Source organism: Odontomachus brunneus, unplaced genomic scaffold (assembly GCF_010583005.1).
Source record: "Odontomachus brunneus isolate Ranch 3 - 2012 unplaced genomic scaffold, Obru_v1 Obru_scaffold_058, whole genome shotgun sequence".
Lineage (NCBI taxonomy): Eukaryota > Metazoa > Arthropoda > Insecta > Hymenoptera > Formicidae > Odontomachus > Odontomachus brunneus.
The window spans coordinates 1,558,161-1,582,332 of NW_022639508.1; the positions used below are offsets into that span (position 1 = coordinate 1,558,161).

At 45.9% G+C, this 24,172-nt stretch overlaps 1 protein-coding gene across 5 annotated transcripts in view; it reads right to left on the reverse strand.

Moving 5' to 3' along the window:
* Positions 1 to 24,172, reverse strand: part of LOC116845871 (laminin subunit alpha-1) — a 169,298-nt gene that overhangs the window by 59,416 nt on the left and 85,710 nt on the right. For 2 of the 5 annotated variants that reach the window (XM_032819062.1, XM_032819061.1), the window contains exon 1: positions 1,797 to 4,566. The exons of the other annotated variants lie outside the window; for them this stretch is intronic. In XM_032819062.1, the coding sequence (XP_032674953.1) occupies positions 1,797 to 3,630 (1,834 nt within the window). In that variant the 5' untranslated portion in view covers positions 3,631 to 4,566. Of the gene's footprint in view, positions 1 to 1,796; positions 4,567 to 24,172 lie in introns of those variants that run through there. 5 annotated transcript variants of the gene reach the window in all.

A 24,172-nucleotide genomic window follows, 5' to 3' on the forward strand; every position in this document is an offset into this window, starting at 1 on the left:
AGAGAGAGAGAGAGAGAGAGAGAGAGAGAGAGAGAGAGAGAGAGAGAGAGAGAGAGAGAGAGACGCTGAGCTAGCATATTTTTCTACTGTGCGTGCGGACGATACGCGATACCTCCTTTCGTAGAAAACCGTACGAAGATTCAGTGTCGTGAGCCACGACTCGCGCGGAACGTTTTCGTCTCGTTGTTATGCGCACCGCCCTTTGATTATACTGCCATTTCGCAAATCGAATCAGCGGAATTTACATAACTCTCCCCCCAGGTATCCGCGCGAGTATCATCGCGTCGAGGGACAATACCAGGGAAGCGAAGCGCGCAGAAACAATACGTCAGTTTGCACTGGGCCGGCTTCAAATGGACGGATCCATGGCATTCCGCGAATGATTTCCTCAGACCCGCGGCCTGATCGACATTCATCCATGTTCACGCGAGCGAGAACGCGAGCGCGGAAGAGAACAGCGCGTTTACTAATGTCGCTCCCCGGAACCCGTCTGTGCAACGTCGGGATACGACTGCGGCGAGGCGAGGCGAGGTGAAGGCGCAACGCGGAGCAGCATCGTCTTCACGGCGTATCCTCCCGCGTTGATTGCGATTTATTGCGTCGCTGTTTATACCGCGCGAAACTCTGAACCGATGCTCAGTTAATGAGCCACATCCGTACTCTTCCAGTTCCTCTTCTCGTCGAGGGTCGAAGGTCGAGTCGTTCTGATCGACGGGATGATGCGAGAGGCCGAGGGAGAAGTATCCCGCGCTTAAAAGGCTGCGACGGATATCGCGATTTAACTAATACACATTCGTTCGATCTGACGCACATGTTACGTCAATCGTGCAATTCAATAAATGCGAGAGAATCGCGACTCCTTTTCCGTGAGCTTTGCACTTGGGATGAAACATCCGGCCGCGAATTTTATCAAAATATATGGGGATTAAAAAGAAAATAATATTTCAATTATATATGTTAGTACGTGTTATTTGCTACCATTGTTTGTACTTGATTTTGGCATTAGTTACTAAGTAACACAAAGTTTCAACCCCTTGACACTTTGTGATAACTCGAGCAACGCCGGATAATTTAAGCTAGTACACTATATAATGTAAACAATACTTTATCAAGTATTAAATGTATTATATAGTATATTATCATATCTTGTTGCACATATCAAGGGGTGACTTCAGTTACAGATTGTTGTCACACTGCTTAGCTGATGTGTTCTTTATATTGTGTATAGTCTACCAATCTGTAATCCAAGTAATCCAAGTATAATTCAATAAAGTATCGTCATAATATTATTAATTAACAGATAGTTAACAAAATTCCATAGAGCTTAATATTTGACTAAATCAGGGCAAGAGTGCTGAAAATTGACAGACTGCCGACTATTGTGTGTGGATGTCTTACCCTCTACTTTACATTTCCTGAATCTTTCGTTCGCTCCTCAGTCGGACCGTCGATCCTGTTAATTAATTTGGATGACCTCGAGTGCGTAAATAGATAGAAAGACAAATCGCGTTCGATGACGAATCGCGGACGTGGAAACGCAGTTGATCCGGCGATATCGCATCGCATCACAGCGACGTGGCTGATTAATGCGTTCTACCGGGAAATTAGTCAGAGTATCTTTGTGCGACGCACACTCCGGCTATTTACGGTAGTAAAGTCGAGCAACGATTACGAAAATCGATTCTCTTTTGGCATGCTCCAATTTCAATAACAAATGTAGGGGACGGAGAGAGAGAAAGAGAGAGAGAGAGGGCCAGTGGAAAGAACACCTTCTCGTGAGAAGACGTCTTACTCACCGTACTTGAGTCCTCGCCAATTGGCGGCCGGTTCATGGTACTTGTAACTAGGAAGCACGATCCTGGGCGGTGGGCGCGGTTGCGAAGGACACGGCTTATAGACGACCATGCAGCGTACGCACTTCCGGCTCGTGGGTGGAGTCGCCGGATACGCCGGTTGAATGTGCACGTAGGCCATCGGGGTGGCCGATTCCGGGGAATAATAATTCGTGTATCGCTCGCGCCAATCGCCGATCGTCTCTCCGATCTGTCGATCGGCGGCGAGCCGACGAGCGGACGAGGCGATCGTTCTTCTGTATTGCCGCGCGTTCCTGCGTCGACCGGTCCTCGGTGGACGACGTTCCTGCGTGTCCTGCGAGAGACTCGGCAACCGGTGCTCCGGAATCACGAGCTTGTCGCCGATCCTGCGATCTCGGCTCGTCCACTCAAAGTTGCTCGCGGCCATCAACTCCTTCGAGTCCTCACCGCGCGTCACTTTGCGTCTCTTATTATTCAGTGGGATGATGGAGTCCAAGATCTGGAAGGCGCTCGGTTCTTCCGACGACTTTCCGTTGTTCACATTCGCTTTTTCATTTGCTGGCTCGTTATCAATGGCGTCATTTAGAGTCTCCGAACGACTATCCCGCGATTCGCTCTCCTCATTAACCGGAGAGACGCTTCCTCGACTGACCACGGAGTCTTCTTCATGCTCTCGAACATTTCCCGATCGGTTCGAAGTTCGCATAAACCAATCGCGATCGCCCCCGCGCCTTCTCCCCGCGAGGTCCTCGCGATCCTGTTCCCCAGGCCAATCTTTACGATCGCCGATCGCCTCGGCGCGGCTCGTCGCCGAAGATCGAACCCGCTCGCGATCGTCGCGAAAAAAAAGGAGCTGGTCCTCCTGCATTCCAGCGAACCTCCGCGCACCACCGTCCGCGGTGTCCCCTTCCGCGAGGATCGACGTGCGCCCTTCGGGCGATCGCGGATTTCCTTCGGCTTCCATCACGCGCCGATTATTGTCCGATTTCGACGTCGCTGGCGCTTTCCTCGGGATAAAGTGCGCATCAGCATCCTTCGAGTCCTGAACATGACGAAGGACCCATGTCGGAGAGCGGAGATTGTCATCGGCGTTCGTGACAGCCTCCCACGATCTAACAACTCGCGCGCTCCGGGGCGCAACTTGGGTTCTTGATCTCCGTCGATCATTCGCCTTCGATCTTGATCCCGTCTCCTCCGCGATCTCTTCCTCAGATCTATCGTTAACACGTAACTCCAGAGAAGTCGCCCGCGCGTCCTCTCTTTCGTTATATCCTCCTTCTGGCTCGCCGAACCTTATCAGCCCGTCCACGTCCGGCGTGTGAGTTTGGATACTAAAGTAACTCGAGTGCGTATCCGCTCGCGCAATTACAGAGCGCCGTTCCCGCTGCGGGGATTCGGCCGCGGTGCCGCGCTCTTCGTCCACCCGAGTATTCCACGAGGGTGACAACAGTCCATCGCGCCCGATCTTCCCATGCTCGATGCTGACCAAGGTGGACGTGTAAGTCACAGTCGTCCCCGATGTTTCGGCGATCACCGATCTGTCGCGTTGACTCGCGCTTCGTTGCCATCGCTTGTCACCTTCGATCAGTCGTGGCTCCAAGAGAGCCTTTTCCACATCCGTTGAAGGATAACTCGCACCTGCCCTCGTCACCGATCGCTCCAAGGCGAGGCTTTCCGGGCCGTCGGCTCGGATCGATCGCGCGTCGTCCGCCGTCGGGATCACCGAGCCGACCCTCCATCGTGGACCCGACAGCAGAAGGATCCCTGCTCCGAGGGCCAGCACGCCCCAGGCCCAGATTGATCTTCCGGGGTACATTTCTACCCCATAGTCAGAAGGGAGACCGTCTTGTCCCACAGGACACCTGTCATGACGATCGCGTATCCCCTCGAGTGATCCTCGAGTGAACGCTCTAGACTACGTGGCGGTAATAGCGGCGTGCTATCGTCCACGGGCTCGCGGTAATTCTTAGCGGACTGCTCCGGCGGAGAATCAGCGACCGCAGGTGATCAGCACATCGGTCGGTAATTTATGGACGCTCGTAGCGTGATTTTTACGGCGCGCTCGGCACGGGAACGTCAAACTGTTACGCAACCGTGTGACTAAGGCTGAAGCAATCGATCTCGCTCCAAGACTGTTTCCACGACTGTTTCCACGACTGTTTCCACTCGCTGTTTGACTTCCTTCAACTACTAGCGGGACAAATCACTCGCACTGTCGACGCTCACTCGTTTTTCCTGCGATACTCTGATCCTCGGAACAATTTCACAGACGTTTCTTTTTTCTAACTGATCACTCTCGTCGAACTTGACCGTAGGTCAAACAATCGCAGCACTGTGCCTCTCTGCGTGTAATCTTCTCCAGATAGAAGTTCGTCCGACCGGCTCGTCAAAAATCCGCCGCGGCCCGAGACACTGTGATCGCTTCGTGAAACTCGCGCGAAATCCACTCTAAGCGCGAGCGACGAGGTCACCGGGGGAAATCGCGAGATTTCGGGGTACGACACCAGCCGCGAGGATTCTCTCGCGGTCACCGGCCTGGACTCTCCGAGCGTGATTTCCGAGTCGGGACGAGCGGCTGTTTCTCTCGCGTTTGTCGCACGCGACTTCGCAGTTCCGGAGGAAGCCGGAGAATGGGCGCACGTGGAGTACGAAGAGGTGGAGACCGGGTGGTACCGGACCCGAGCGCGGCTCGCGAGACACTGGCTTGCTACCATTACCATTAGCTGGCTGCGGTCTCTCCTCTCCTCTCTTGCCTCTTCTTCTTCTGCTTCCATACGCCGGCTCATGTCCTCTCCTCTCTTCCTCCACCTCCTCCTCCCCCTCTGCCGCCGCCACCTCCTCTTCCTCCTCCTCCTCCACTACCTCGTCTCACCGCGAGGATCCCGAATCCCCGGTGTTTACTATGCCATGCACGTGGGTGTGCGGGCGCGAGAGAGCGAGCGAGCGAGCGAGCGGGTTCGGAGCACTGATATCGTGGCGAAGCGCCTCTCCTCCGCGTCGGAGGGTCCTCGAGAATCCTTTTGATACGGACTCGGTATCGATGACGTTGCGACTTCGCGCCGCCGTGTTCAATGCCTCTCTCTCTCTCTCTCTCTGTTCTTGCTTCTCCCTCCTGTCGATAACGTAATATCCTGTAGATATCCGACCCGGAGAATCACCACGGCGGCGTTTTCTAATCGCGGTTTCTTCGATCAGTTCAATTCACATGACGCATATGACAAATAGTCGATGAGTTTTGTTTGTTGCTGGGAATTGGTAGTGGCAGTAAAAGTAGGAACTAGTCCAACGGTCTTGCGTGAAACTACCGCTCGGCGCGGCTGCGATAACGGGTTTTTTCGCGGCGCGCTGTCACCACTTATCTAGACCTACATCGATAAGAGCACGTTGCCATTGTGTTATCTCGCGCTTTCTGCCGTGCGAATTCCTCTGTTGATCTTTGCGCTTTTGTATCGAGAAAAAATGTTTGATGCTTGCAACTATACTCACATGAAGAAATTCATATATATAAAATAGAATATCTGTCTATTCCCTATACGTTCATAAACTCTTTGACCGATTTGGGTTAAATTTTGCATTTATTAAATTTTGCAAGTTATTCTCTAGAAACTTGCAAAAAATATAAATTACCACGAAACGTGAACGCTCTCCTCCCTTGATTTCATCCCTCTTAATATTTTGTGATAACTATTTTTTTATTAAATTCTACTATAATGTCGTAATACATGTTAGTACTACCATTTTCTCTCTCTCTCTCTCTCTCTCGTAAAAGAATAAGTAAAAACACAATAATTTAAAATAATTTTAGTGATATCAACCATCCGAGTGTCTCTTACTTCTTTCTCGTTTTGTGCGGGACAAGTGCGTCGATTAATTTCGTGAAACGTGTGGGTAATTGTGAACACGCATGGAAAGTCCATGCGCAGAACATATGTCATAGGCAATGATTTGAAAATGATGGACGCCATCGTGCGCTTATTGTTGCGGGAAAGACGACAATGTACGCATTGTCACACCGGCGGAGACAATGTGCAACTTTTGAGGACACTCGTGATTTACGTTCGCGACAGTAAAAAAAAGCGAAATGTCAAATTCCCGACATCGTCGGGGAGTGACGAAGACCCGACGGGACTTTGAGATTCATTCATTCTCGAGTTCCGAGGCAGATACTTCTAGAAATCGAGACGTCCTCCACCTCCTCTTCCTCCTCCTCCTCTTCGCGTGAGGCCAAGAGGAAATTAACAAGCGAGGTGGCGAGATAAGAAAAATCCCTCGCGGCCAATCGGGGCGCGCATTCTCGCGCGCAATGACCCATGGAAGAGCGCTGTGCGTTTCAATCGCGCGTCATTTTCCGCGTTGTGTAATTTCGCCACGCCGCATAGGCCGCGAAACGTGACGTCTATTAGCATTACCCTTTCAGCAACGAGCGGCGCACAACGGCGGAAGTACGTGCGGACAGTAGTCGAAGACATTATCGAGCGTGGCTGTTCAAACTCCTCGATCCGTTACAAGCTCAACGAGCTCCGGAATAACATCCGCGTTGCTCACGTTAACCATAGCAAATGCGACGGATCTTAACTTACTAAATCGTGAGCATTTTTATGAGAAAAAAGATTGAGTAAAAAATGAAATGAAATCAAATTAAATTGTAAAAGATCAAATAAACTTAACTTAAAATAAACTTTGCTTCTATTCTCTTATACAAAACACATTATAGCTACGTGATGGATTAGCAACACGTGCCAACTAATCCCACTTAATTTCAATCAATTCGAACGGTTTTTTAAAATAAAAGAGATTATATTTGTAGAGTATGTTACGATATTTCTATAGAGAAGAATATCCTCCCCTCCATTTATTGCTTGAGATATAAGCTTTGTGACAACTGATCCGTGTATGACTACTAACTCCCCAGTTCCCCTATATGTAGAATTTAATTAAGTCCAGGATTGCTTTGGGAAATATTCTTGAACTTAATTAAATTCTACATAATTCTATGTACAGGAGTTGGACTTAATTAAATTCTGTACACAATTGCAAGATTCGCCCACACGAACTACAGTTGGATCTCGAGATTCGCTCGTTTATGGACTACGGTAACGCCGCGGTTGATTCAGGCAAGTGCGTACTCGCGCGTGTAAAAGTTCCGTATACATAAGGGCCACCCTGTACGCGACGGGCCTTTCCGGGCCGCACATGCAGGCACTTGCATGCACGCGCCGCGCCGCGCACCTGTCATTTCCTTGCACCGTGGGTGATACAAAGCGGCCGCTCTTCTCGTTAATTGAATACGGAAAGCCGCGTCGCGCATACAAGCGCGCTCCGCTGGGTGTCTCATTGTGAGTCGCGAGCTTTATGAACTTATCACCCAGGTGGTCCCTTCGGCCACGCGCGATCGCCGGCGAATGCGTTTGCACGAGAGCAGGTGGACCTGCGGGGAACGAGCTCTTGTGTCTCTTAAGCATTAGCCTATTGCATTTTGGTAAACAAAGGCTGAAATTAATTTTAAAAGTAACACGAGAGAGATCTCAGAGCTCTGTAACTCTTGTCTTAAGAGAAGAGAATACGGCCTGTCGTTTGGACTGACAAATTTTTTATGATTACACGGAAGGATCTCGTTGTTTAAACAAATCATGACGCACTGAATATTTTCCGGATTTATACGGTGAATTCATCTTCCCTATCCGTTCAAGCTATCCTTTAATTTTCAATTAAAGCGATGCTAAATTCCTCTATTTTGAGGAAACTTGTATTCTACAATGCACACCTGGGTTATCTAAATATCGCGGGACAGATTAACACCAATCTTTCTACGAAAGTGCTTCCTTCCACGAAGTGTTATTCATCAGCGCGGAATCTACCGTCAAGTTCTATCTAATCGGAATTAAGAGCGCCTACGTGCACCGCTCGATATCCCTGCCGCGTTTCCAAATCGATACACACACTGGCGTGTATCTACTATTAATAACTACTTGCTGCTACATGCTACCGCGGCTCGATATGCTCTCCTCCTCCTCCTTTCCTGTTCCCGATTTTTCTCTTTCACTGCCGCTAAAATACACGCGAGTTCTTAGCTCGGCAGAGAGAGAGACCACCTACGGCTCTCGCCGAACGCGCTCTGCGCTCTCGTAGCTTCGTTTCGTGCTGCCCAGCTCTCCGTTGCGCAACGTCGCATTATTATGAGAAAGGTATTTTTATGGTGGATTAGAGAGAGGTATGCGATCACACGGAGCGCGTGTCTGTGTGCCACACACGTGCGCGCGGCCGGATCGTGAGTCGTGAATTCACGGTTGCCTTTATGGGACGTATGTACGTTCGTTCGTTCGTTCGTTCTTTCGTTCGTGAGTCCCACTAGGCGCGTCGTGGGTTCCTCCGAGTACGATGTCATCGATCTCAGTTTGCTCACGACAAACTCCGCTCTCTTCTCACGGCGTTAACTAGCCCCGTGTCTCGACACGTGTAAACGCGAGCGAGCGAGCGGGCCCGCCGGCCGTTCGCATTCATCGAAATCGAAGACGCGTGCGACGCGCGCACATACCACAACGGTACAAGAAATTTCACCGGCTTCCTCGAGCGAGCCGGTGACGAAATGTCTTCCGATTCGTTGCACAATAATGCCCGATTGTCATCCGACGAATTTTTAAGAAGCGGACACATAATACGATGTGAGTGCGCTGTTAGATAATAATCCGAGCCCTTCGGGAGAATTATTACCACCTTTTGCATGAGCGCCGAGAAGATGAGCGTGGACGGTATATTAAACGCCGTTAATGACTGTGCAACTTTGTGTCGCGGACGAGTTTCAGCCTCAAAAGGCCGTGTTTATCTGTGAAATATCGCCGCGTCACATATTCTTTCATAATAATTTCCCACAGGAAAAGTTTCCCCTCCCCGCCCCGGCTTACTCCGCCAAAGGCGTGATTAATAACCCTGAGCCATCGGCGAGACAGGAACGTACACCTCCTCCTCTTTGTAATTACAATGACAAGTTCAGCAGCGGCCACAGCTCGGGGAAAAAATATGACTGGCTTGATATTCGCAATTTCACTTTTTCATTCTCACTCACGATCGGGATTAATCTCACGCAATCCGCCGATTAGCGGCTCGGCCCGGACTTCGGTTAATCGGCGGTTATTAATAATAAAATAATAATCGACCGCCGCGCCGATAGCGCTCGATCTCGTGCAAAATGTCGTGTTTCCCGTGCACTCACGCGATGCATTTGGTATGCGTCGGGTATTAGGCAACAAGTGTCCCTCCATAAACTCGACTTATTTACGATATAATAATGCGGTCGGACAAGCAAGTTTGTCTCATCGCTATTTCTGTATCTATCGTCACTCGAAAGCCTCTTCTATCTTGAGACACTCCGATAACATATGATCAAATATTAAAGCTAATACGAGATTCAAAGATCATTAATATGTACGATTTTTTCACGAGAATCAATCGTTGAGCCGCGAGACGGAATGTCTCCTTTTTTAGGAGACATTTGGGATTGTATCCTGAGACATGATTCTCTTCAACTCAAGCATATTGGTATTCGAAACACTTTTGAACAGGAACTTTTATCAATGTCTACAAACGCATTATAGAGAATTATAACAAATTTTTTTTTTAATGCATTACCTAGTTCTTTCAAAGTCCATGTTAATAGCCGTTATTTGAATCATGTAAGATACTCAGATCTGAATTTATCTATAAACGCATTACAGAGCATTATAACAAATTTTTTTTAAATGCATTACCTAGTTTTTTCAAAGTCTATGTTAATAGCCGTTATTTGAACCATGTGAGATACTCAGATCTGAATTTATAGTTAAATTTGAGTTTTTTATTTGAATCATACAATATATGCAACATTATATTTGTGATCGCAATCTAGTTGAAAAACTCACATCTGATCCTAAATTCAAGTCTGAGTGGAGTAAGTATCGATTATTCAAGTAACGACTATTAATATGAGTTCGAAAACGAATTTAAATCAGAGAGTAAAGTCCTCTAAGAGCATCAATATACGCGCTTATCTCTATGTCTATCTATCTGAGCTCTCCTCGACCGAGTCGCAATCGCAAAAATGACGTCACGAATATCAAATTGCTCTCAAGACGCATCTATCGAGACACGTGACATCCTCAGGAAGCTTTCAGTCGAGCTTTTAACCACGGAGGAAACGCGACTGCAAGTACGAGAGTCTGCGTGTCGCTCGTCTCGAGAATAAAACCTTCTAGACGGTCAAACACACTTAATTGTCCGGCATATGCAACGATAAATCAGCCGAACGGCGAACAATTCATGCCGTACAAGGCTTACGCGGTTTACGGCCCGCGCGAGGAAGGACCCGTGTAAGCGTCACGTAGACAGGACGTAACATCGTATACGCAATTTTACGAGACGATCCCGACGTGGAATCGCCAACGTCAAGGTGCACCGAGCTTCGACGTCGCCGTGCGATGTACGGTCTCGACCGACGATCGCGATGACTCGCGAATCCCCCGATAAATCGCGTGCGTGTGATATGGGAAGCGCGTAAATCGAATTATTTTTAGGCGAGTGGATTCGAGATAAAATGGTCATCAAGAATTATTCTCGAAGATTTACAAGCCTAAGGCTCATATTAATAGTCGTTACTTGAAACACGTGTGATACTCAGATCTGAATTTAGAGTTAGATTTGAATTTTTCCTTTGAATGGAATAATATACGCGAAATTACCTTCAAGACCGCAATTCAGGTGGAAAATTCACATCTAACTCTAAATTTAAATTTTAACACCTCATCCAAATTTCAGAAGTAAAGACTATTAGTTTAAGGTCCACATTAATAGTCGTTATTTGAAACTCTTCTTAAATGAGATACTCGGATTTGAGTTAGACTTCAGTTGAATCATGATTACAGATATAGCGTCACTAGATTTTATAATTCAACTGAAAACTTGGAGTTCTGAATAAATATCTCACATGTGTGAAATAAACTTCAAGTAACGACTATTAATACAGGACTAAGTATCGATTACCACGTCTCTTAATGAGACTCTCGTGATGATTGATGATGAGGAACAAGTGACACTTGCATGCATTCCGTAACAGATTCTGTAAATAAGGCGTGCGGGATAGTATGAAGCAAGGACGAGGTTTCGACATCTAACGCGATTTCCGGAGTGCCCTCTCGAGAGACGGCAGCGGACACCGAGCGTCGATTGCACTTTTCGACTTCCGTCGCGGATTAAGTCACGGTAACGTGAGTGGCATCGCGCCGATTTCTGCTTAAACCTCGTATCTCGTTTCTGCTCGGGAACTTCTGCCTCGCGTGCCTGCACCGGAAATCCGATCGGATGTCTCGACACTACCGACCTAAATGCTGTACGTTTCTACTGATGGTAGCGCTGAGATCGCAACTGAGAAGTGCGATAAGCCAAAGTTCCGCGTCCGCGAATTCGACCAAGATCGCGATCACGGAGGAAGTGCGAATCGTGTCCGCAGTGTACGTAATGAGCAGACGGATCCGCAGGGAAGATTCACGATCGAATTCATTGGCATTGACCTCTCTAACGGGTCTTGCAGTCGTAAAGGTCTTGTCGTCTCCGTCTTGCGCGCGACCATGGGCCCGGATTATGCCGGATATATATATAGTATATGTGGCCTGACGTCCTTATCTTTCTGGCCGTCGACGTGGCGAAATATATGGCCAATTTGCGATCGAGAGACTCTTTTCGGGGCGAGCATGGAGTGGCGCGCGGTTGGATCCTGTCAAAAGTAATCTCTCTCCCCGAGGAGATTCGGTCCGATGGTCACCTGCCGCGCCGGTAGTTATTACGCGACGATCGATCGCTCGTGACCGATCGAATTCGAGTGATTTTCAGAACCAAGTGCGAGTAGTAGGAAGAGAGGAAAATAAAATCCAAGTATGGATCTAATATCAAATGAAATGAGACCAATAACAAATAATATCATATCTATGTAAAATAATATCTCTATTTGTTCCCTATACAGGAAACATTAGGGTTCTTAATCCTTCGACCAAATTTTGCATAATCACTTTGCAGGACCCTGCAGAAAAATATAAGCTCTAAGACACCCAGTCCCTCCCCTTGGATTTCATCCCGTTGATGCTTTGTGACAATCTAGACAACGCCAGTTTTAGCTAGTTAACTGTAAGATGCACATCTCTAAAGAAAGGAACAATCTTTCGTTTGAATCTTTGAAAAAAGCGGAAATCGCGCATTCTCAGTGCTGCAATACGAGCAAACTCGTTGCGGTTACGTAACAAATTGCTTCGCCTTGTTTAGTGTATGCGAATGACCTCAAGGCGTAATCAGGAAATCAGAACGACGATAACGACGGAGACCACCTGACGATCACAGGGCAGCGGCTTGGAGAGGAGGCCGACCGATTTTATGGAGTGTTCACAGGTGGAATACATACGTGACCCGATGTGTATCTCTAGCGGGCCCCGGCGGTGGCACGGAACGGGCATGCCGCGTGGGCACGGCTACTTTTATAGGGTCCACTCGCGCGGCATACAGAACACGTTGCTCTTTTACATTTCCGCGATCAGATCACCCGTCTGCTGTCACGGTTTCCCGCGCTTTTTCAGCGGCGTTCGTCGCCGTTGGTCCTTTGGCTCGCGCGACAGGAATGGTGACGAGGTCATGTGTCTAATATACTTGAAAAACGTAGACTTAGAAAAGATATGCCAGTTGTCTTATCAACATGCAAAGGCTCTAATCTCTCCAAGATTGCAAGCTATTCATCCCGAAAGTTAATTTCTTTCACGCCTCACGTCGACAGCTCGTTATGCGACGTCGCGCCCCGCGAGAAGTGAGAAAATGCCTGCGAGCGAAGATCGAGGTCACGAACATGTAGAAAGTCGACCGTGGCACGTATTTGAGTCTGTCCATTGTGCATCTGACCTTACCACACCGGGTTAACATATCCTGAGGATCGCGGCACAGTGGTGCCAGGACAGACAAAACCATAATTTCGCGGAATTAATCTATAAGACATGTTAGTATGTTTACGTAATATCAAGTAATTTAGTATTAAGAAACTGCAATACAAATGTATTTGGAACAACAATGTTTTACGGTTAAAAGTATCATCAAAAGCCAGTAATGACTTCTGAGTGAAATCTACTTTTTCTGAAATATTAATAACTTTTCATAGAAACTCTGTTTTTCATGTTAATTTATCACAACGACTTATTTTCTTGATCTAACAGAGATGTCAGGAAATTTTGCCCGCGAAGCCACGCTTGGGGCACCACTGTGCGTCGTGGAGGTCCTCGGCTCTGAGAGGCGCATTCATGAACGTGCCGATAATGTCCCGCCAGACGGTACACATGGACGTGCATTCATTCATTCATTCATTCATTCATCACTTACACACACAAAGGTGCACACACCATGACACGAGATTAGTCGGATCAGCGTGACGTGTAATCGTGCGGGTAGCTGCAGGTAGAAAACGAGGAAGCGTTCTGTGGTGCGAAGTGGCTTCCACAAAGATTCCCGATATTGAGCTGGGTTTCCAGAAAAAATTACCGTGAAAAAACCGGAAAATCCGGATGACAGATTGGTTTCTGAGCGATGCTAAACCATTATCTGATGACATTGAGCTTTACGTTTTTGAAAAGGGAGAAAATAGGCTCGTCGCGATTGAGAAGTTTAAGAAGTGAAAAGTGAAAAAACAATGTCTCGCGTTAAAGTAATCAAAACTTATAATTTCTGCTTCAAGTATTGTTCAAATTGTTCACGGAAGAGTATTGTATTAAAAATGACAATACAATTTTAATATTTCGGAAATAAATTAATATTATGATGAAAATTATAATAAGGCACAATAAAAATGACCATGAACATAGTAAAAATTATTATAAATGTAGTAAAAATTATCATGTTTATGGTAGTTTTTACTATGTTTTATTATAATTTTCGTAATAGTGCGTCTATTTCCGAACTATTAAAATTGTATTATAATTTTTACTATATTTTCTCTGTATATTTTTTTCCCTTCCACTGCCCTCGTACTTTTTGCTACTTTCCTTCTTTTTCCACCTTTGCTTCGTTCTTACGCCCGTCGCCCACGAGCATTTACATTCCATGTACGTCGCGTATAACCGAGCGATAACGCAAGTAATTACGGCCGGCCGAACGTCACCGTTATTAACGGCGGCGTTTGCATAAATCGACGATCGATAATCGGTCCCACCGTCTCTCGTCTTTTGTGTCTCCCGGCTGCGAGAGCTGCTGCGAACGGGCGCGCAGGACGAGCCAGCAGGACAAGAGGCAGTGGGAGACGCTTCCAGCCTCTTCCTGCCGCGGCTGTTATTATACTTGACGTGGGCGGACAATAAAAAAGCGCACTTCGCGACAAGATTACGGGAAACGGCGAGGCGCGGACGCGACGCGCGTCCTTGCTCATTATGCAACAACGCTGCACATTTATTTCCGTTTCTCGACGCTGAATTTTTAAACGCCCGCGCGCGTGCACGCAGAGGAAAATGGCTGGGGCCTCGCGAGTCTCATGGGAAAACCGGAAACTAAGTCCCGTTCCTACGCTCTTGGGATGCGTATGCCCTTTCAAAAAGTCGTCGTCGTCGTCCTCTCGAGTGTTGGCGTATTATGCAAATAAGGGCATATGCCCGTAATCTTACAAATCTAAGTGACACCTGATCCGTCGCGTTTTGTCAATGAGATTATCTAATTATTATTACACCTCAAAGCTACCTTATTATTTTTCGCTCGAAAAGTCTTGTTAATGTCCATCAGTATCTCGGCTCTATCTCTTTGTCGTCAAACAAAACTTTTAATTTATTGGCTAAAATTATATTACATATATATTAATATGATTAATGAAGTGAAGAAAAAATTGTACTTTTAAAAAACCAAAATTGGTAGCGAACGGGTTAAAAATCGACCACCGTTTTTCACGGTCTGACAACGACGAGTTAGGCGATCGAAAAGCACGACGACGGAGGGATGAGGTCCGAGGTATCCCTCCTTTTCGTCCCGTCACGGCAAGTTACGCTTCCCTCTCGTTAACAAGCCGTCGATGATGCCGATGAAGTTCGAGTCTCTATTAAAGCGACCCCGCTTTTTCATCAGGCTGCTTTAAAAGCACGCATTTGACCCCATTACGAAACGCCTGACGACACCCTTATGCCCCGAAGTAGCTCGCTAAATCATAACTCGCAGATGCACGGCCCATCTAATATCTCGTAAACACTGTCCATACGATACCGAGGGAGAAATGCTGATCGGCCAGATTTGATCGCTCGGGGTAAAATGCAGCCCGTTTATTATATACGCGAGCCGACGTGTATGACTCTATTAGCTCGTGTACTTCCGCGCGCGCTTCTCTTCCGCTCTTCGTCAGGAAATTGCCAGGATATAAGAGGAGATTTCGAAACTATGTGTTTCTCGAGATAACGCTCAAAACGCCACGTGATTCACTAAGCAGTGAAAAGCCCGATCTAACGTGTTAGAAGAAGCACACAACAAAGACTGTCGTCGTCGTCGTCGTCGTCGTCCTCTCGAGTGTTGGCGTATTATGCAAATAAGGGCATATGCCCGTAATCTTACAAATCTAAGTGACACCTGATCAGTCGCGTTTTGTCAATGAGATTATCTAATTATTATTACACCTCAAAGCTACCTTATTATTTTTCGCTCGAAGAGTCTTGTTAATGAGATTATATAATTATTAGTATTTTGTTGTATCGCTTTTTTGCTTCGAATTAGCGGCTACCTAGATAACTCTCTTGCCGATCGCGCAACAGCCTCGATCCCGATGTTATCTCTCGCATTATTATCCTGTTAGAGAGCCGCGCGGTTATCCTCGCGTTAACTCGCTAACTCGACGACCAGGTATCCCTCGCTCTCCCTCTCTCTGCGTCACCTGCCTGTCGCATGGTTCGTTCTCGCGCTGTCACCGCTGTCGCGGGTACCAAGGGAATCCGCAAGCGTTGACACGTCCGCTGCCGGGCGATGGTGGTCGGGGGATACCGTTGATAGGACAGGCTCCACCCTCGGGGACTCATTGACGTGGCGGAAGGTTACCGCGAGGGTGGGCAGGAGACGCGCGGGGCAAATGACTTAATATGAAGTTACAAGGATGCTATACGAGCGATGGCCCGTGGCGATCGTTGGGACCACCCAGGAGGTGATTGCCGTGGAGAGTATCTATCTGCAGGCCGCGTTGCGTACCAACGTGCTTAATGGTGGCAGCTTCGCATGCCGCATTCCTAGATTGCCCTGCGCCGGCAGGAAACTCTCGTTGAAGGAAAATCTCGTCCGCGGCTTCGTCGATTTGTCTCTCTCACCGCGGATGGGGAGGAAAGGAGAGACAGAGAGAAATAGAGAGAGAGAAAGAAGGGAAGGGAGGAGAGAGAGAGAGAGAGAAAGAGAGACGGAGAGGGGAAAAGAGAGACAGACAGACAGAGAGAGAGAGAGAGAGGAGGGGAGAGGAGAAAGAGAAGATCAGCACAGAACAACGTCTCGATGGACGTGCGTAATGATGGCGTTTGCCGCAAAATTCACCCGGAAACGACGCAAACGACAAAGAGAATTTCTGCCGACGTAATTTTTACGTTAAGTGTCTCGTGGGATCAGAGATACTCGTGGGATGAGCAAATTCGACTTAAAAAAACTCGCGAAGGCACTCAGAAAAGGGAAATCTCGGGGTCTATCCCCACAATTTATCGCGATACTATCAGGCTACTTGATATGCACAGCTGCAAGCCTCATTGTAAATATCCCGAGAACAGTCATTAAATCAAGAAACGTTCCGCGCCGCTTGCTACCGGAGCGGGATCCGCGATAATGAAGAGATTCCTCCAGGGCGATTTCCAACGTGGCGCGTGCCGCCCACGCATTTACGATTACGATTACGTTCGATTTAGCGCACGAGGGAGCCGCACGCGAGCGCAGATATGCAAGATCCTCATGGAATATTCATTCGCGAATTATTTAACGCGAGCGCGAGCCACGGAGAGGGAGAGTGAGCGTGCTGTATAGCATTAAATCCGAAGCTGATAGATCGCTGCCGCGATAGCATCGTCGAATTAATATCGACGCGATACATCTGTTCCTCGGTGAAACGTCTTCCTTCGTGATGTTACGTCTTTTGAATCGTACAATGAGAGAAAATGTATAAAAAATAAAAAAAATTATTCGACGGATATTAATAATATATTTGTTTAAATCCAAGTTCTTTAATTTAAATAGAATAAACAACTGCTTTTCAAAAAAAGCTAAGCAAAAAACATATTTTTGAAAAATATTTTAATTAGCGCAAGCAAATATGTCATTAATGTTTGTCGAATAAATATTTTTTATTTCTTTGATATTTCTTCTATCACAATGTACGTTCGTCCAAATAGATATTAATAGCTTACTTAGATTCCTGAGCTAATTAATGGAGAATTGAGCGATTTTGTTCCACAAAGATTCGTGACTAACGGAAAGTTGAAGAATGGATAGGCGAATTGTGCCAAGTGCAAACTGCGATAGTCATCTTTGAGAAACCATTTAAGACATGCTAAAACGCGTACATAATTTATTGCAACTTCAAGTCGCGCGTCATGAATAGTACAATTCGACGAGTAAAAATTCGAATTATCACGAGAGCGATCTAAATTAAAATTTTAATCGTCACCCGCGAATGTTTTCTGGAACATAAGAGAGTGTGTACGCAGTCTAGGCAAACTCGCGTTTGCCGCATAGTTTACAGCGACTGATCTCACAGCGGCTGTTATTATCTTGATTAGCTCGCAGCGAATTACCGACACTTGTGGTGTAACCTAATTACACTTGATTAGGTAAAGCACAAGGTTTGAAAAAGACTCGCGCCAGCTGGAATTGAGTAAATTGCCTCCAACCTGAGCACAGTTCGACTTAACGACGGCTTTATTCATTCGTTTCCACGTATTTGTTCTCGCGTAATTACATGTCTGATACGATTGCGTTGTTTCGTACATAGGCGTATAATCGATTCGCCACGCAACAGGGGATGATATTATGCGCGGTACCTCCGCGAAATATTCTCCATGGGAAAGTCGGCATAGTCAACTTGTACTCGCGTGTAAGCATGACATTTATTATTAGATTGTGTGGTAAATAATTTCGGATTTTTCAGACGTGATGAAATGACTGTACATTTATGGCGTCGTAACTTTACGGAACAGTGCATGCGAAAAATCGGAGAAAATCGTAGATAAGAACGACGCATACGTTGTTTCGTAAAATTACAAAGACATAAGAATACAGCCTTTTTTTCACCTGAATAATTCAAAATTACTTACTGCACAAGCCAATTTATTTGTCTACTTTTGGGTAATACCTCTTCAAAAAACAAAGTACAAATAAAATAAAATTTTTAACATACTTTTTCTGTCATTTTTACGGCCACGAGATCAATTACGATTTACTTGATCAGCGAACCTGACTCGCGAACAACACACCATGCGAAAGCGACGATATATCACACATCTGGCACGCGTGAAACATTATACAATATCGGATAATGACACGCGGGTCTACGTGAAATTTATCGATCCAATGACACTAAATCAGGCGGATCGGCGTTCCGGAACACATTCATCGTTGTTCAACTCGCGATACTGGTTTCGTTCGCGATCGATGCGCGTTCTATCCCGATGGATCTTATTTGCGGGCCCGTGTACCTTCTGATTTATCACTCTTATCGTGTTATCGATCGATTTAATTATCAAGAGACCGGCTTGAAATTTCGCGACTCGCATTCTTATAGCACGCTCGGACTTTGACTCTTGTGCGTTTTACGGTACTAGCATCTTCACACAACAAGAAAATTGGAGATAACTGATTCCAGTAAGCGAACTTTCTCTTCCAATTTACTTACAATAGGTTTAATCGACCATGCGTGACCACGTCTCGTGACATTTTTGCCCGGTTGAGAAATTAAAGGAATGTAGTATCGAATATTGAGAAAAAAGTTTCGTAAAAGTTCACAAATGCACTTGGTTGAGCGTTTCAGTGTAGTCTTTGGTAAGTAGTATCATATATAGCAATGGTTGCCAATAATTTGGTAATAATAGAAAAACTCTTCTTTTAATTGAACCAATTAAACGGTTTGGTAAATAATACCAAACAATTTGATAATAATTACCAAATATTTTAGCTACTACAAAAGTATTTTTTCATTTTGTATATTTATCACATAATGTGATAAATTCACTAAATACTGTGGCTTTATTTTGTTTGGTGACATATACCATATAAATTGGTAATAGTTATCAATTTGATAAGTCTATAAGCAATAATCTTGATATTAACAAATACCAAATTTATTAAATTATTTAAATTATATTTACCTACATGTTTAGTGGAAACTATTCCATCAAAACATTCGGTAACAGTTATCTGGGTTTGATGGTTATCACAAAAAAACTCTTTTCTCAGTATACGGACTTCGTCCAACGCCGTTTTTTGGGGCTCGTCAATTCACTTATGCACGTCGGCGCAAAAGGCGCAGTTTTCGGGCCGCGGCTGGTAGCGAGCGGGTGGTAACCGAAGTAATCTCGTTCTCATACATAAAACAGGAGGAGCGGCATTACGTCGGCCCGCTCCTCCTTGACTTATTGGAGGGTCCGAGTCTCGGCGGTATTTCGCGGCGTCCGCTGCACCGTGACGACCGGCGAAGGTGCGCAGCCTGCCGGCGAGGGGGCTAATGGAGGCGCGCCCTGCTCGTATAAATTTATGCAACGCGGTTTAATATACATAGACCGTTCGGAAAAAGAAGAAAATAAACGCGAGATCGCCAAAATAAACTGATAATTGCGCGTTGCGCCAATGACTCATTCATTGCGCGCGTGTCGCAACACCGGCCGATTAGATACTGTGCGAATCAATTAAACGTTTCTGGTCATTATCGCCGGTGTCCCAGCCTGCAAAGTGTCAGTCGACAACGTGAGCCGTAATAGAAAGGAATCTTTATCTAATGATAACGTTGAATTGTTACTATCTGCAGCGAGAGTGGTTAGAACCGCGGACTAAGGTCCGCTCGATCGTGCGAAGCAACGGCTACTGAATTATGACGATAACACTGGGGTGTTATAATCGCTTCTCTTCTGTAGATCGTCGTCGATAAATTATACGCCGCGTCGCAGGCCCCATAAACAATAGGGCGAAGGCGCGCGCGGATGTTTACACGGTGGCAATAATTACGAGGCGACACGCGGTGCCATTTGCATATTATCGCCATATTTCTGGCGCTGCTCTAAATCTCGCGTCGCATCCCATTAAGGTGTCGACAGAGCGACGGCCAGAAGAAGATGGCGACGAGAGAAAAACGATGAGAAAAGAAGGAAATTTGAAGAGGTTCGGTATGGGTAGAAAAAATGAAGAAATTACCGCGGTTAATAATCGTTTTGTCGACATTCCTATGTGTGATCAACGAGAAGTTCCTGCGGGAAAATCGGAAAAATTCCCTTCTCACCATGTCGGGATCGCTCGGAGCGTTTCGATCCGTTCAGAGCGCATTCCTGGAAAAAATAACTGTCCATATGTTTAAATACTCTCATTACACTCTTCCCTCTTACTCTCGAAAAAATGTAGTGAGAATATTAAATATATAGTGAGTGCGTTATCCATCAGGAACTCTTTCATTTTGTCTAGAGGTTGCGTCGAGAGAACAAAAATAGTTGATCTAACTAAAATCATGCCCCAACTATGCTTTTTGGTTGTTCCGATACGAGGTAAGTGGTAATAGTAATATGTAATATTATATAGTAAGTTTATTAGCTTAAATTATCCGATATGTTGTCTAAGTTATCACAAAGTATCAAGGGAATGAAATCAGGGAGAGAGGATAGGGTGTCCAGGTTTCATGAGTCAATATTTTTTTGCAAAGTCATAGAAAGTAACTATACAAAATTTAGTTCATATCGGTCAAAGGATTTAGAAGTTAGTAAGATTATAATTAATGCATACAGACTGACATTTCATTATATATATAATCATTAACATTATAATAGAATTTAAAAAAAGAATGTCTTCCTTGACCACAATTCATAGTAATTATTTTTCCGTGTATGCGATTACAGTTGCAAGTACCACACATTTTTTATTTCTCAGTGCGCGCTGCCGCGATTATCATTCGAGTCGCGTACCGAGGGGCTATCGAGCTGGAAATAGAACGCTGGCAAGTGCACCGGCAGTTTACACGCGTTTACTTTTTATCCTGCAATCTAGCCGGCGAGACGTCGCGAGAACCTGAAGAGCCCCGTCGCGTCCGTTCACGTTCCACCCACGTGGTGGGCGCGCAAATGACACTTGCTCGTACGAAGGGAAACGGGGACGACGTGGCCGCGCGGCATTACCGTAACGCGGGCGTATAATCTTGTCGCCGATCGGTCGCGGTTCACGGTGAGAGGAGGGCGATCGAAGCGTCGTGTCCGTTGAATTATTAACCGCACTGATCGTCTATTGCTCGCGCTATCAAACTTATCTCTCATTAGGCGGACACGGCTCTCGCACGATAAACTGGCCGATGTGGAAATAACAGATCGCGCGGTGCCCGTCGCGGGGATGAGTATCGATTTAGAAGCTAATGTCGTATCGACGCGCGCTAGAATCGCCGACGAGCTCATTGGCCGTTTTCCCCATAACGCGAAAGCGATAGCTCTTGCCCGACACGCGCAATAAATCGGGTATCTCGCGTCAATTTGCAATTGATCGTCGACGGTGAGAAGCCCGCGAATACGCTTGCACGTGAACTCCTACGACGGCGATTCACGACGATCCTCGGAATTGTTTACAGAACGGAGTCGTTGCGCGGGAGCGAGACATTTATCAAGCCATGAGCGAATAGTGTCTGAGGAATGAGCGGCAGCGAGGAGCAAAGAACTCTTTAACCCTTCGAACCCGTTATTCCCGCTATAGAACGTGATATTTGTTTCAGATCTGTGGAATATGTGTAATTCACAGAATTGGAGGTACTTGTAGTGTAAGTACACTACATCGAAATTATCCCGACTTGGAATCTCGGTTGCGAGTGCACCCTCTGTCGCCACTGCATCCCCGAATGGTGCAATCGCCAGAGACTGAGATAACGAAGAGTCGACGAGATCGCGACGCTACCCGCTACTTGATATACAAATGAAGTATATCGCATTATGCGGTCGCGAAAGACGACGAGACGAGAGGCTCTACGTGGGCGGAAATATTCTTTAGCAACGTTAGCGCGGTACTACGTTACCACCCCGTAAATTAACTATCCCCTGCATCGCGCGGCATAGCGTCCGATGTGTGGGCGACGCCGCTCGCATTATTATATTTCGCGGCAGTAAATCAGACGAAACGGCGGGCCGTTTCCCTTCGACCGGCGCACCGGTCTGCGGTATCGCGGTTCCGCTCGACATGTTCTCGACGCACGCGGAGCGAAACGCCAATCCCGGGGGAATTCGGGGCCGTCATGAACGCGGAGATTATGGCCGATCGGCAAACGAGAAGCACGATTACGGTCAGAACACCTCTGATAGAGACTGCAAAACTTGTGTTTCTTTCGTGAATCGACCGTAACCACTCGCGGGCGTGACCGTGCGATAAGCGGGCGTGCATATAGATAAATAAATGAAATTATGACTCCACGGTAGACAGAAGTCTCGATTATACTCAGGATTCGCTGGAAGGAGTCCTGAATTAAATATCTCTTTATATTGCTTCTACACGAATACTTATGCAGTTGAGAGTGATAATTACCGTGTAGTGTAACTATTTTGAAACTCTGCGAAGACTAGCTCGGATATGTGCTGTCAGATATGATAGCGTGTATTTTGAAATCTACAGGACGATTTGATGATTCAAACATTCGGGAAAAAATCCAGATACGTAGCTAATCTGGATATTCGGTCTTTAAATACGGAAATAAATATAACCTTGAGTTATGTTTCGTTTTCCACAAATTTTATGTGTTATTTTAACGATGTCCCATCGTTCCTCGAAGAACTTGTTTCGGAATGTATTTAGAATTCGATTATCTCTATGTTCTATCTGCATTTAATGTAGTTAATTTCAATCATGCGTTTAGAAAGGTGCAAGGAAGTCGCTGGAGTGGCCAAGTCGCGCGAATGTACGATCTATGCGCGCGTAAACGAATCCGCCGTAATATAAAATTGACTTTGTGCGGGTGACAAGTCGAATTATCGGTATGTGGAGGAAACTATCGCCAGGTGTGGGTAAGCCGATACTCCTGCCTGGGCAGATTCTATTTTATACGGATAGACCCGCTGCGGTAAAGTGCCGTCGGCGTTTTAAATCGTTCCGCGCGTGCGATTATAAATGCGACGGCTTAAAGGTGCGCGTTAACCCCGTCAAGGTAGTATCGCGGGTAAGTATCTCTCGAGTGTACTTCACGAAATGCCGGCGGAAGATTTCACTTCGCCGATTCGCGACTTTACGCGCGTCTTCTCGCGTCCGCGGAGTACGCGCGTCGGGAAGTCTCTCCCGTGTTTATTTATCGTTCGCTCGCGGTGTTTGCTAGTTGCATCGTTGCTCCTTGGATATAAATTCCCGATTGATTTACTCTCTTTACGAAAAAGTCCGCATGTGCATAATCCGGCGATAAAGTTCCGGAAGCGACGCTGGAAATATGTACTAGCTGAGAGAGAAAGAGAGAGAGAAAGAGTCTATAAATAATTACAGATTTTCTATTTCGCGCGGAATCTTCCTTTCTCGTGTGTCAATGCGTGCGGAATGTTATTTACACGTTTGCTTGCGTCTGCAAGTTATCAAGTCTCTCGATAGCTGAAGGTGTTGGCGTGGTTACACTCCATCGAATTCCCGTAAAAAAATTTTTCTTTCATAATTAATATCAGTACTTTCCTCCGATATTCTAAGGCCCGTATTAAGTTACTTGAAATTTTTGCAAGTGAGATATTCAGATTTTAATGCAGAGTGTTATATTTGACTTTTTCATTTGTATCAGATAAACATTATATTTATAATAGTGATTCAACTGAAAAACTCGCATCTAACTCTAAATTACAATATGGATATCTCACTAGAAACAAGTTTCAAGCAATAATTATTAATACCGATCCAAAGTCCATATTAATAGTTGTTGCTTCAAATTTTATCTTACGTGAGATGCTCGGATCTGAATTTCAAGTTATATCAGAGTTTTTCATTTGAATCGCACGATATTCGTAACATTATATTTGTAATTACAATTCAATTGAAAAGCTCACATTTAAGTTTAAATTTAGATCCGAGTATCTCACTTGAGATAAGTTTTAAGTAACGACTATTAATGCCGATTTAAGGTCCATATTAATAATCGTTATTTGAAACTTTTTTCAAACGAGATACTCACATATGGAGTT